This window comes from Amblyomma americanum, chromosome 1, assembly GCF_052857255.1.
Source record: "Amblyomma americanum isolate KBUSLIRL-KWMA chromosome 1, ASM5285725v1, whole genome shotgun sequence".
NCBI classification, from domain to species: Eukaryota; Metazoa; Arthropoda; class Arachnida; order Ixodida; family Ixodidae; genus Amblyomma; species Amblyomma americanum.
Genome location: NC_135497.1, coordinates 554,789,821 through 554,804,136, shown reverse-complemented (window position 1 = coordinate 554,804,136; position 14,316 = coordinate 554,789,821). Strand labels below are relative to the sequence as shown.

Here is a 14,316-nt window from a genome sequence, read left to right as displayed (position 1 = left end):
AACTCGCTGATGAACTGGGAGGTGCGCGGGCGAGTGCACTGTCAGTGCAGCGACAGGTGTTGTGCGCGCTGCGCTTCTTCGGCACCGGCGGATTTCAAGGCGCCGTGGGCAACGAGGGCAACGTTGCCATAGCCCAGCCCACTGTCAGCAAGTGTGTGTGGCGGGTGTCAGCAGCTATTGTCAGAGTGGGGTCGCGGGACGGTTGGGTGCGGTTCCCGGCAACCCCGGAAGAGAAGGCGGCGGCGAAGGAGGACTTCCTTCGCCACGGCAGCATCCCCGGCGTCGTTGGGTGTGTGGATGGCACACTTATCGCCATCAAGGCGCCACGGGGCGATGCTGCATACAAGGCCGCCTTTTGGAGTCGTAAGGGCTTCTACGCTCTCAACACAATGATAGTGAGTAGGCTTCGCTCTCCGTTTTTGACTGCATGTTCGCCTGCAAGCTCGGGCCTTGACGGCGGAAGTTCACAACTAAGCTTGTGGTGTGCTTTCTGTCACAGATGTGCGACTCCAACATGAGAATTATAGCTGTTGACCCCCGCTGCCCAGGATCGGACCACGACGCGTTTTCGTGGCGCTATTCGTGGCTGCGGCAGGAGATAGGGCAAGGACTGCTGCAAGGTGGCGAGTTTCTTCTGGGTAAGCATTAAGAAACCCCCACCGCGGTTACAAATTCCGTGGTGAGGCAAAAATGAAAACCGAAAGAGGTTATCGAGGCTTACTTCACCTCCAAAAGGGGTGACAACTGTGTCGGTTCGTCTGAATTATGTCTAGCAAAGAAACATCGAAATCTTACATGGGTACATTGGGGCTTTCCATTCCTACTGATCACACATGGCCCTGTCGGTAATGTATTCGCACTGCACACGGTGTGTTTGCGTGTGTACCTTGTTTCCTCCTCCTTTATAAGTGCACCTGTTTCCACAAAATAGTCAGTTGCAAGTTCTGCGCTTTGTGTGTGCGTATTTGTGCCTCTTGTTGACCGGTCGTCTTCGCGGTTTTTTTTTTTTTTGGACATTGCTATGAATCTGCTGCCATTGTATCAAGAGCGATGAGATTGAGGACGACAGAGGCTACGCTTAACTGCACACCATTTCTGTTATGCAGGGGACAGTGGCTACCCTTTGGAGCCCTGGCTTTTGATACCTGTGCCAGGGCATCCCAGTCTGGCGTCTCCAGAGGGGTTATTCAACTCAGCACACAGCTCCATACGATCCGTCCTGGAGCGCGCCATCCGCGTGTTGAAGAGCCGCTTCCAGTGCCTGCAAAGGTACCGGACGCCCCAATACGAGCCGGAGCGAGCGGCCTTCATAATCGGAGCATGTTCTGCGCTGCACAACCTATGTTTGAATGACCCCTTGCCAGAAGAAGGAGACGTGGATGCCGCTGACCCGGACGACGACGAGCCACCTCCGGCTGCAGTCCACAAGCAAGGCGCTGCAAGCCGCCTTACCTACCTGCGGGGGAGAGCCGTGCGTGATGGTATTGTCGAGCTTTTTCGGAGAACCCGTCTCCAGAGGCTGGCATACCTGCGCACGGTGCGTCGTCAGTTGCGGCGGCAACTCCAGCGTCGCCAGCACTGAGCCCATCGACACCACCTCGCAGGATAGCTGTCCAAGGTGTTCATTTGTGCAACACAGCAGCCACGGTTACTGTTGGCAGCGTCATCCCCTCATGTCAGTGTACGCTTGTGTGTGAGCAACTCTGCATTGTGCCCCTAGCCGCAGCCCGCAAAGTGCAGACTTTTATTTTTTTGTTTCGTGTGTGTGCCTACAAGCTGCCGGTGCCGAAGAAGCGCAGCGTGCACAACACCTGTTGCTGCACTGACAGCGCACTCGCCTACGCACCTCCCTATTCATTGGAGAGTTGGTCGCACAGCCACTGTGCAGTCTCCTTCCTGAGACGAAATTGGCGACGAAACAGCTCGTCTGGCGAGCCAAAACCGTCTCTGTGCATCCTCCTACGCCGCGTGTGTGTGTGTGCGTGTTTAAGTGGGTGAATAAAAAGTGTACTGTGAAACAAAGCACCGAATGTTTGTGATGCTTATTGAAATGAGCAAGTCCCACTGAAGCAATTTTTTTGCTCGATATGCATTCAAGGGCTGAAATGATTTCGATGGACATATTGTAGTGCAAGAGACATCAAGTGCTCATTGTTGGTATTTCAGTTAAATTTGAAAGGTGTGCTTGCACCCTGTAATTTAGGAATAAATAAAAAAGACACAACCAAAGAGGACAACACACCTCATAGCGCTCTCCCCTACCGTGATGACATCAGTGGGCAGAAGGGCCATCCTTCAAGCTTACCCAGTCTGGCTACTAGCGTCATCGAGTTAGGGGACGCGCAGTGAGGTGTGTTGTCCCCTTTGGTTATGGCCTACTGTGAGGAGAACTTTTTTATTTATTCCTAAATTACAGGGTGCAAGCACACCTTTCAAATTTAACTGAAATACCAACAAAGAGCACTTGATGTCTCTTGCACTACAATATGTCCATCGAAATCATTTCAGGGTTCCTTTCAGCATGCACTTTTATTTTATTTTTTACCAGCATTTATCACAAGTGTTTTTATTTGAACAGATAGGTGCAAAATGCACTGCTTGCAATACCATGAACAAGTAAGATCTTCAAATGTGGTACACAAATTGCAACATACAAACATGATAAACATGACAAGACTAGCGGCCTACGTGTTACCACAGCTTCTACGTGAGTTATGTAAACATAAAACGCACTTCAGCCCATATTAAACCATGGTACACATCTAAAGCAATGCGTTGTACGTGTGTAATACATTTCGCCTGACTAGAAAATGTGTATCACCCACAAAATGCATGAATATCAATACGACAACGTGTGATGAATTTCTACTCAAGGGCAAACCATGCAGTTCCAAGAAGATTGACGCACAACGGAATGCATCATGAATATGGCAAGTTGTGCTGTCATAATGACTGTAACATGACAAAATTCTCATTCATCATCATCAGCCTGACTACGCCCATTACAGGGCAAAGGCGTCTTCCATGTCTCCCTAATTAACCCTGTCCTTTGCCAGCTGCGTCCACTGTGCCCGATAACTTCTCTCATCCGGCCACCTAACTTAGTTCCGCCCCCCTTACTGTGCTTTCCTTCTCTTGGAATGCACTCCGTTACCCTGAAGGAGCAGCGGTTATCTTCCCTTCCAATTACATGCCCTGCCCAAGGGATATTGGTAAACTGCCATTCATGATCTGAGAGGACCGGCCATATCTGCTCCACCCCATTCTTATCCGTCTAGTTTTTTCCCATCTCACGATCAGCTGTCATTGCCATTTGTGAACTGCTGTTCCCTTGCTAGACTGTAGAACATTACTTTGGCTTGCTGCATGTTAATTTTTAGACCCACCGTTCTGCTCTGCCTAACTCGTTCATCACCTGAGTGACTCGGCAAGGCAATGTCATCAGCGAATCGCAGATTATTTAGGTACTCTCCATTTACTCTTATTCCAAACTGTTCTCTATTCAGACCTCGGAATACCTCCTGGAAACAGGCGGTGAATAGCATTGGCGAGATCGTGTCTCCTTGACTGACGTCCTTCCTTATTGGAATTTTAATGCTGACTTTATAGAGGACTATGGTAGCTCTACAGTTCCTATATATACCTTCCAATATTTTGGAACAAGTCATGGTAAGCCCCATCGCGGCACCCCACTGCTTGTTTGAAGTATTCTGCTACCGATGTGGAGCAGGTTAACTGTCAGCCATGGCGGTCACACTGCGACGAACAAACAGTGTGCGTGCACTACGCAATGTGTAGACACGTTCAAGAACCCCGTGGCGTAAATTAACCCGGAGCCCTCTACAACATTATTCCTATAAGCACGTGTGTCACAACGTGTCGTTAAAGCACACAATCATGAATGTGCAAAGGAGGAAGATTAATGAGCATATGAAAAATCAAACACTGACTAGATATAGCATACCTTGTGTGTCTTGCAGAAGGTAAAAAGGTAACATCTAAAAACGAAATCAAAGTAAACAGTACACATCACACACATTGTGTGTGTCTTGCACAATGTTCCAAGGTACCATCACATAAAATTTGCACACACACTTCAGACTGGTTATGTGCAGGAATGTGAAAGCACGCGCGTATGATACCACCTGGAACACTGCACGAGAAATGGTTAGTTGCAATTTTGACACAAATGTAGCTGGGAAAAGTTGCGCCATATTGAACTCAGCCAGTGGGGGGTGTATAAGGAGAATGTCATGTATATGACCGTCAGGAAAGGCGGCCCTCGGCTTGCCGTGTGCGCCATGCGATCACGTGATGACGGCAAATTTATCCTGACATGACTGGGATTTTCTGTACCATCTGCGAGTGCTCATACATGCCGTCAGGTTTTCTCGTAATGGGACTAGCAATGCTTCCACATTGAAACACGAAACCAAAGTGGACAACGAATACTGCACAGCCTGTACACTGCACACAAGTTAAAAAGTACAAAAGGAAAAAAAAACATTCATACACAAGCCCCATGCACCCGGCAGGGAAATAAAAAAATGTTCTGCACCTTGCAGAAGAAAAATAAATGTATACATAACACCTACACCCGGCAGGGAAATAAAAAAATGTTCTGCACCTTGCAGAAGGAAAATAAATATATACATAACGCCTGCACCTGGCAGGGAAATAAAAAAATTTTCTGCACCTTGCAGAAGGAAAATGAATGTATACATAACGCCTGCACCTGGCAGGGAAATAAAAAAATGTTCTGCACCTTGCAGAAGGAAAATGAATGTATACATAATGCCTGCACCTGGCAGGGAAATAAAAAAATGTTCTGCACCTTGCAAAAAGTAAATGATTACATACATAATGCCTGCACCCGGCAGGGAAATAAAAAAATATTGTGCACCTTGCAGAAGGAAAATGAATGTATACATAACGCCTGCACCTGGCAGGGAAATAAAAAAATGTTCTGCACCTTGCAAAAAGTAAATGATTACATACATAATGCCTGCACCCGGCAGGGAAATAAAAAAATATTGTGCACCTTACAGAAGGAAAATGAATGTATACATAACGCCTGCACCTGGCAGGGAAATAAAACAATGTTCTGCACCTTGCAGAAGGAAAATGAATGTATACATAACGCCTGCACCTGGCAGGGAAATAAAAAAAATGTTCTGCACCTTGCAAAAAGTAAATGATTACATACATAACGCCTGCACCCGGCAGGGAAATAAAAAAATGTTCTGCACCTTGCAGAAGGAAAATGAATGTATACATAACGCCTGCACCTGGCAGGGAAATAAAAAAATGTTCTGCACATTGCAAAAAGTAAATGATTACATACATAACGCCTGCACCCGGCAGGGAAATAAAAAAATATTGTGCACCTTACAGAAGGAAAATGAATGTATACATAACGCCTGCACCTGGCAGGGAAATAAAAAAATGTTCTGCACCTTGCAGAAGGAAAATGAATGTATACATAACGCCTGCACCTGGGAGGGAAATAAAAAAATATTGTGCACCTTACAGAAGGAAAATGAATGTATACATAACGCCTGCACCTGGCAGGGAAATAAAAAAATATTGTGCACCTTACAGAAGGAAAATGAATGTATACATAACGCCTGCACCTGGCAGGGAAATAAAAAAATGTTCTGCACCTTGCAAAAAGTAAATGATTACATACATAACGCCTGCACCCGGCAGGGAAATAAAAAAATATTGTGCACCTTACAGAAGGAAAATGAATGTATACATAACGCCTGCACCTGGCAGGGAAATAAAAAAATGTTCTGCACCTTGCAGAAGGAAAATGAATGTATACATAACGCCTGCACCTGGCAGGGAAATAAAAAAATATTGTGCACCTTACAGAAGGAAAATGAATGTATACATAACGCCTGCACCTGGCAGGGAAATAAAAAAATGTTCTGCACCTTGCAGAAGGAAAATAAATATATACATAATGCCTGCACCTGGCAGGGAAATAAAAAAATATTGTGCACCTTACAGAAGGAAAATGAATGTATACATAACGCCTGCACCTGGCAGGGAAATAAAAAAATGTTCTGCACCTTGCAAAAAGTAAATGATTACATACATAACGCCTGCACCCGGCAGGGAAATAAAAAAATATTGTGCACCTTACAGAAGGAAAATGAATGTATACATAACGCCTGCACCTGGCAGGGAAATAAAAAAATGTTCTGCACCTTGCAGAAGGAAAATGAATGTATACATAACGCCTGCACCTGGCAGGGAAATAAAAAAATGTTCTGCACCTTGCAGAAGGAAAATAAATATATACATAATGCCTGCACCTGGCAGGGAAATAAAAAAATGTTCTGCACCTTGCAGAAGGAAAATGAATGTATACATAACGCCTGCACCTGGCAGGGAAATAAAAAAATGTTCTGCACCTTGCAGAAGGAAAATAAATATATACATAATGCCTGCACCGGGCAGGGAAATAAAAAAATATTGTGCACCTTACAGAAGGAAAATGAATGTATACATAACGCCTGCACCTGGCAGGGAAATAAAAAAATGTTCTGCACCTTGCAGAAGGAAAATAAATATATACATAATGCCTGCACCCGGCAGGGAAATAAAAAAATATTGTGCACCTTACAGAAGGAAAATGAATGTATACATAATGCCTGCACCTGGCAGGGAAATAAAAAAATGTTCTGCACCTTGCAGAAGGAAAATAAATATATACATAATGCCTGCACCCGGCAGGGAAACAAAAAAATATTGTGCACCTTACAGAAGGAAAATGAATGTATACATAACGCCCACACCTGGGAGGGGAATAAAAAAACGTTCTGCACCTTGCAGAAGGAAAATAAATATATACATAATGCCTGCACCCGGCAGGGAAATAAAAAAATATTCTGCACCCTGCAGAAGGCAAAAAAACAGAAAAAACAGGTAAAAAAGGAAAAAAAAAAGCCCCACCGAACAAGTTACTGCGACGGCTGTACCTGATTGTTCAAAACACGTACAATTAGGGCCACCGCAAGTACCACTTGCTCGGTGAGGCGCACCGTGTCGGCCCTTGCCGCATCAGCAGTGCGCACCATGTGGGCCCCGGTTTCTGTGATGGCGGCAGTCAGTTGTGTCACTGCCGCCGTCAGGCTGCGCACTGCTCTTGATGTTTGCCTCTGTTCCTGCACATAAAAGGAGCTTCATTTGCACACTTCACAGACATGTAGGGCTCGTTTCACATAAAGATGACCTACTGAAATGTCTCTAGATGTCAGGCATTGGTTTCGAACTGTGAATGTAGATACATGTTGCATGCAGATGTTTCTCCTTCACTAAATGTGGTGGGTGTTGTGTGCACATGCCTCTAGGAGGCGCACACGAAATGTGGCATCCTCAGCACTGCGGGCTTCGAGGAGGTCGTTGGTCCGCCGCGTCTCTGCTAGCAGCTGGTGGACCTCCTCCGCCCACGTGCTCCGCTGCTGCTGACACGGACGCCCCGCCACCACATCTCGCTGCTCCTGTGTAGCTGTCAAAAGGAGAAAGTGACTGAATGTACACTTGTCATATAGTGGCGCACGATGTACAATAACCTGACTGTTTGGTGCAATATCTCAGAGGGCTGTTGACATGCATACTGGGGAGCAGTACAGGCTGTTTCACAGTTGGAGGGAAATTCGGAGCGCGTGGCCTTGCGCTGCGGCGAGCGCTGGAATCGCACCCTGCTCTGAAGCTCGCGCAAGCGCAGTCTGCGCTGGCGGCTGAGGGGCGGAGTCTCGCCGCGTCATCTACTACGGAGCGGGTGCGCTCTTCTCGGTCTGAAAGCAGGAAGATTACAAAGGCAGCGCACGGCCTTCATCGTTTTTTATGGAAACTGAGCCGGTATGGTAAAGAACATTTGTTAGTGCAACTTTTACTCTTCTATATACCACCTTTGACAGCATGCTTCTCCGCACCACGGTGACTAAGTGGTTAGTGCGCTTGAATGCTGAATCCAAATGCGCGGCTGTAGCGGCCGCTCTTCGGTGGAGGCGAAAAGCAAGGCGCCCCTGTTTTTTGCAATGTCAAAGAACGCTAAAGAATCCCAGGTGGGCGAAATTTCCGCAGCCTTCCACTACGGCGTCTCTCATAACTTGAGTCGCTTTAGGAGGTTAAACACTATAAAGCAAATCAAACCAAAGCAATCAGCATCGTTTCTTGTTTTGCAAGATAGCAATACTAATTTCCTTACATGTGTGTTGTACCGTTTTACCCGAGAAAATAAAGCAAACCAAAATTTGCAGTGCAATTTCTTGGTGTTTATTCCCCACAAAATTGAAAAAAGGAAACAGAAGAAAAAGATTTCGCACATCTGAGCTAATTGGACGGAATGAAATGTTAATAGTGATGGTGCAATGTTACTTAAACAAAATTCGTTAAATGTGCTGCACCCTGCCAAAGGGAATGGTTTCACAGCCCTCAGCCACCGATAGAGAATGGGCGTATAACGTTTGCAACTTCTCTCAGTATCTTGTCAGGTCCCCAGTGGCAGTGATGACAGCGCCCATTCGTGAGGGCAGAGAAGCGTAGAGTGATTCAGTCAACGCCGTGTTCTTTCGCAGCTCGTCCCATTCGCTGCGAATGATGAAGCAGAGGCCATCTTCGGATAAGCCTTGCAGAGAATGGCGCGCCAGGAAGGATTTCATTGAGCCCCAGACATTCTCAATGATATTGAGGTCCGGGGACTGGGGCGGCCAATCCAGGACGGTGACACCGCGCTCTTCTAACAGCTTGCTTACCACACCAGCGGTATGGATTGGCGACCGGTCGTGTTGAAATATGTAGTCCCCTTCCGGAAACGGGCCGTCAAGCAGGTGCGGAATCAACACATCGTCGATGATCCCTGCATACTTTGTAGCACAGAGCTTGCCTTCGAGGCGTATCAGTGGTCCAAGGCCATCTTTTGTGATGCACGACCACACGCTTACGGTTGTGCGGCCACTGGCAGCGACCGGTTGCATGTAGTGTGGATCGTATCTGAAAATAAAAACAAATGAGTTGTATGAACTGCCAATATCTAATACCGGATGTATGGGTTGATGTTTATAAGTTAATCTTGACAATATAATCGGTTCATGTCCACGGCAGTGATTTCCACTGAAACTGTAATCACAGCACATCCACTTCCCCTAAACGGATATTGAAATCGCGAAAGAGATGAGAATAAGAAGCGCCATGGTTGACTTGCCTTACTTGATCACCAAATCATTCTGCCATACTTGGCTCAAAGATACTGTCACGTAGTGGTGACAATACTTTGAAGAACCAAGTTGCGCATTCAAAACAGACGACCACAGGAAAACACCAAGGAGACAGAAAGAGCGCTCTTCCTGTCTCCTTGGTGTTTTCCTGTGGTCGTCTCTTTTGAATGCGCAACTTGGTTCTTCAAAGCAATGCACCAACTAGCCCAACAAGAAGTTCTTATAAACTACCAGGTGACAATGCCGATGGCGAAAAATGAGTAGGCTTGAAATTCACTGGTGTAAGCTTTTTATTAGGCTGTCTTGCGCCCGCATAAGAACTAAGAAATCGCCTGCGGCGATAGCAGCAAGGGTGCTCGGCGGTCGTCGATCTATACGAATGCCCGTTGCATTCTTCAGCGCTCAATTTAAAGTGGGCGAAGAACCGTCTAGATAACTGGCCTAGGGAACCTGGAAACGTCTCGAACGATACAGAAACAGTTGTGCCTCGCGTAATAATTCGGGAAAAATCTCGGCACATCTCGCACATCAAAGAATGTGATAAAGCCGCGGCTCGCGACAACAAGCACGAACAAGGTCATTCCATGCACTACAATCACAGTGATAAGGCCGTGCGCCGGCGGCTGTTGAAGGCAACGACAAATAAAGCTTCCAGTGGTTCATGGCATTACTCGAAGCGTTATATTTTTATAGACGACGAAACATTCATGTGCGCAATAGTAAACAAATTACACTGAAGCAGCGCGCGAGGAGAGCAAAACTAATTATAAACTCATAATATCTTAATGTCATACATGAAAAACAATTCGTTCTAAAGAATAAGAGTAGGTAGTAGGACCGGTTGAAACAATAAAGTTATGCTGAACTGAATAGCTTACCGTGTCCTGGCTGGGCGCCATACTCGCCCTCTCTGGTCACACGAGGACGTGAACGTGGATTCGTCGCTAAAGACCACTGTCTTCCACTCTCTGGCCGTCCAACTTTGATGGTCTTGTGCAAAAGCAAGCCGCTTTTCTTTGTTTCTTTTGCGAAGTAGAGGCTTTTGAGCGGCCGATCGGCTGTTTAGGCCAGCAGCGTTAAGTTCAAGCTTTTGCAGATTTCTTGCAGAGAGGCACGGGGATTGTCTGCCGCAGCTGCCACAATCCACAAATCTTCTTCCTCAGTTGTAGCCCTTGGTGGACGTCCTCGAGAGGCATCTTTGATGCGCCCTTCTTTCTTGAAGGCCTGTAAAATTCTGTTCACTGTTTTTATCGGACGACCTGTCGTCTCAGCAATCTGTTTCTGAGTGTAATTTCGAAAACAGAGGTGCACCATCTTCATCCTTTCGTTCTCTGGTACACGGGCCATTGAAAAAGCCAAATAAGTTAAAAGGATGGCTATATAACACGACTCTCGATCGAGTAGAAAGAAACGACCGCCAACTATCTTGAACAGTACAGAGTTCAAAAATGCTGCTTGCGCTTGCGAAGAATAATGCCTCCCACTACGACGAAAGCAATGAGATGACATCTACTATTTTATTTTAAGGAACGCTGAGTCACCGCCGCCTTCATCAGTATTACCGATTTCGACGTGCTGGGAATAAACACGGCATTTACTGATTCTCTTTATGCTTCTATGCCGCGCGAAATATGCATTGTCATCGGGACCGCCGTGAACAAAGGCTCATTCCGGAACATGACGTTTGTATTACCGGCAGCTACATGCTGTCCGGGGCAGTCAACTGCGGCCAAGAAGCAGCACTTTCAGAGCATATTCTGTAAACATGACTTCATAATATTCATTCGTTTTGTTGTCTGATCCATACGGCTGTACGGGATTGGTTTTTCTCTTTCGCGCTCCAAGTAATAGCGCGTCAAATTTGTCTTCATCCCACTGTGTTTCTAGAACTGAACGATATCAGTACTGCGGTTTCGGAAAAGAAAATGTATAAATGAAGCATGCTGCGAAGGCAGTTTATACAATAGCATTACTGCCAGTGAAGGATCAGAGGCTGGCGCGGCAAAACCTTTCTTTTGGTCTATAAGCTCAGCTGCTACAAAAAACGATGAGAGCCGTGGCCCTGCCCTTTCAATCCACCTGCTTTTCGACCGAGCGGAGTGCACCCGCGCCGTAGCAGACGACGCGGCGAGACTCCGCCCCTCAGCCGTCAGCGCATGCGCTAGCTTCCCAGCGGCGCGCGATTCCACAGCTCGCCGCATCGCGAAGCGACGCGCTCCGAATTTCCCTCTAACTGTGAAACAGCCTGTACATAAAAGCATTCATAATCAGCGGTATGACAAAAACAGCATTGTTTCAATGTGCACATTTGTGTAACCATCGCAGACACCACAGTTTCCGCTGTAAGAGGAAAAAAGCTTGCACAAGGTACCAGTGGTGCATATGAAAGACACTTCTGTGGGTGGCCGCCACGGTGGCTGAGTGGTTATGGCGCTCGGCTGCTGGCCCGAAACACGCGGCGGTCAAATTTCGATGGAGGCGAAATTCTAGAGGCCCGTGTACTGTGCGATGTCAGTGCACATTAAAGAACCCCAGGCGGTCCAAATTCCTGGAGCCCTTCACTACGGCGTCTGTCATAGCTGGAGTCGCTTTGGGACGTTAAAGCCCCATAAACCAAACCAAACTTGTGGGGGTATTCTAAAGTGATACTGATAGTCTGCTCCTGCGAGTGGTATTAATGTTAGGTAGCTTGCGAAATGGATAATGTGCAGCGTGATATTGGAACACCAACTCACAGGCTGTGTCACAAGGTGCGCCCTCCTCCTCCTCCAGCTCTTCTGCCAACTATGTGAATTCATTCCACAAGAAAGCACTGCTTAGTGGACAGTTTCAGCAGAGCGTGTATTGGTGCAAAACACACGGTTACTAGGTACTGAGACACAAGAAGAAACATAGCAGTACCAAGAGGGCAAGACAGTAGAAGGTACATAACTCGAGGTTGCATTTCTTAGCTCAGCATTCGCATCCCTCCCTAACTAAAAGAAAAACCACAACGAGGTCAACAACGTGCACAAGTTGTTAGGTGTACATATCAATTGACTAAAAATTCACTTACCAGATGGAGAGCGCGCCTCTGCCTGCTGCAGGCCGCTCGTCCCTGGCATCTCCCCCACGGACACACGGGGCTGGTTCTGCAAGAGGCACAGCGCCCCACGTTCATGCACGAGTGTCTCGAAGTTCATTCGGTGTGTGCATTGCTCATGGCCCCGAGGTTGACATTCATTATTCTTCATTAGCCTCCCCTATCATTCCCCCCTCATTATTAGTAACATCACCGCGGCTTACCACATACCTGGCTGGACGAAGAGTACATCGGAGCTGCGACGCCTTGCACGAGGCCCGGCGACCGCAGCTTGCAAACCCGGCCTGCCAGCCCCGGCAGCCTGCCGCCTCCAGTGCCCCTGCGACAGGATGTGGGGAGACATATTCAAGGGCCATTCGACAGACCGCTGTTGACACGCTCACCTTCCCGCCGCCAAAAACTGCGCCTCCTGCTTCTTGCAGCGGGTGCACCACACTTGCCAAGTGTGGCGCCATTGAAGCACAGTTTCGGCAGCGGGGCCCGCGGCGTTCAGCAGGGCCGCAAGCTGCTGCCACAGCTCGCGCCTGCGAGCCGCCGTGTAGCCCCCGGAAAGGGGTGAGGCAGCGTGGGCGAGCGCCGGGTCCTGTTCCATAAATTCCACCAACATGAGGAGTTGCTCTTTAGATACGCGTGCTGTCGTCATGATGGTGGATAGCCGTTTCAAATGATAACGGTATGTCATGCCAATTCCGCCAGCATCACTAGGTATCGGTCAGGGAATGAAATAGAGAATAATGGGGAATGTACAGCTTGGCTTCACGCGGACGTGCGCTATATATGACTTGGGTTCACACAGCAGAGCATAGACGTGCGCTCTACTGCAACAACTTATACAAGGTTACGAAGCAGCAAGGACGAGCAAGACGGTTGGTAGAGTGCGCCTAATCGTTTTTCTCGTCCTTGATCGTTCCTTACTTACACGCCTACACACGATGAACTGACGATCACGCAGCCATACAACTTTATTTCGCCCCATATGTCACACTTCCCCGTCGTCTTGTATTTAACAAACAAAAAACGGAACTACACATCCCACACGTCAACCGAAGAGCATCTTTGGGCTATTGTTGTCATCGATAATAAGCAAATACACACTTACCACAATATGTTGTCTTCGTCGATTTTCAAGCCCAGCGCTCCTTGTAAGTTCATCTCCGCAGGCCCGTAGCATTCACTGCCTTCAATCAGATTTTTCTGCACACTTCAGACATCCGCAAAGTGCCTTGATTTTAGACGACACGCAAAAAATCGGGAACTAGCCGTGGAATCAGCTGTTTTCTTGCAGGCCGCCATGTTCACGCGATACCACTGCCAGCGCGCCCCCATGGCAAAAGAAGTTAACCTGCAGCAAATTTAATTGCAAAACTGAGAATGCCTCTAATTTTCCCTCGTGTTGTTGAGATTGCGACACAGTTTTCTACAAAAATAAAACATTACTTGTTTTCTTCATTGCGTTTTTGTTCACTTTCAGACTAACATGTTCACGCTGTACCGCTGACAGCACACCTTGGCGGCAAGAAAAGTGACTGAACAGCAAACTTTATTGCAAAAATGAAAACACTGCTTCTTTTGCTTGGTGCTGTTGGGTTTGAAATACAGTTTCTTAGCAAAATAAAACATTACTCGTTTTTATTCACTGCGTCTTTACTGCAAAACATTAGTCTACGGTCCCTTGTCGTGCGAATAGTGGTTTCGGGGCGGAGCCCACCGCCACCTTGCTCCGCATTGGCCGATTCGGCGGTCGGCATTACTCGGTGTCGTCATTTTGACGTCACTGTCTCAATATTGGCTGCGTTCCAATACTCCCAAGTAGACGGCTACTTAGACGTCTAGCCGGACAGCCGCCATCTTGGGACGCATTCCATTTCTCGGCGAAGCAGTCTCATAAGACTGCTTCTCCGAAGTCCACATCGATGCAGGCTAACTTGCTGTCTAAAGATGGCGGAGCTGATGTACGCGGATGAGCGAGTCGTGCTCTAGCAGGCGTCGGACTGTACACGGAGT

General features: G+C 47.4%; 1 protein-coding gene across 1 annotated transcript in view; it reads right to left on the bottom strand.

Annotated features, from left to right (window-relative positions):
- Positions 1-14,316, bottom strand: part of LOC144129866 (uncharacterized) — a 45,233-nt gene that overhangs the window by 24,257 nt on the left and 6,660 nt on the right. Inside the window, exons 2-6 of the mRNA XM_077663931.1 lie at positions 12,696-12,895; positions 12,523-12,631; positions 12,286-12,361; positions 7,356-7,519; positions 6,990-7,175 (exon numbers count right to left, since the gene is read on the bottom strand). Of these exons, the coding sequence (XP_077520057.1) occupies positions 6,990-7,175; positions 7,356-7,519; positions 12,286-12,361; positions 12,523-12,631; positions 12,696-12,895 (735 nt within the window). The remainder of the gene's footprint in view (positions 1-6,989; positions 7,176-7,355; positions 7,520-12,285; positions 12,362-12,522; positions 12,632-12,695; positions 12,896-14,316) is intronic.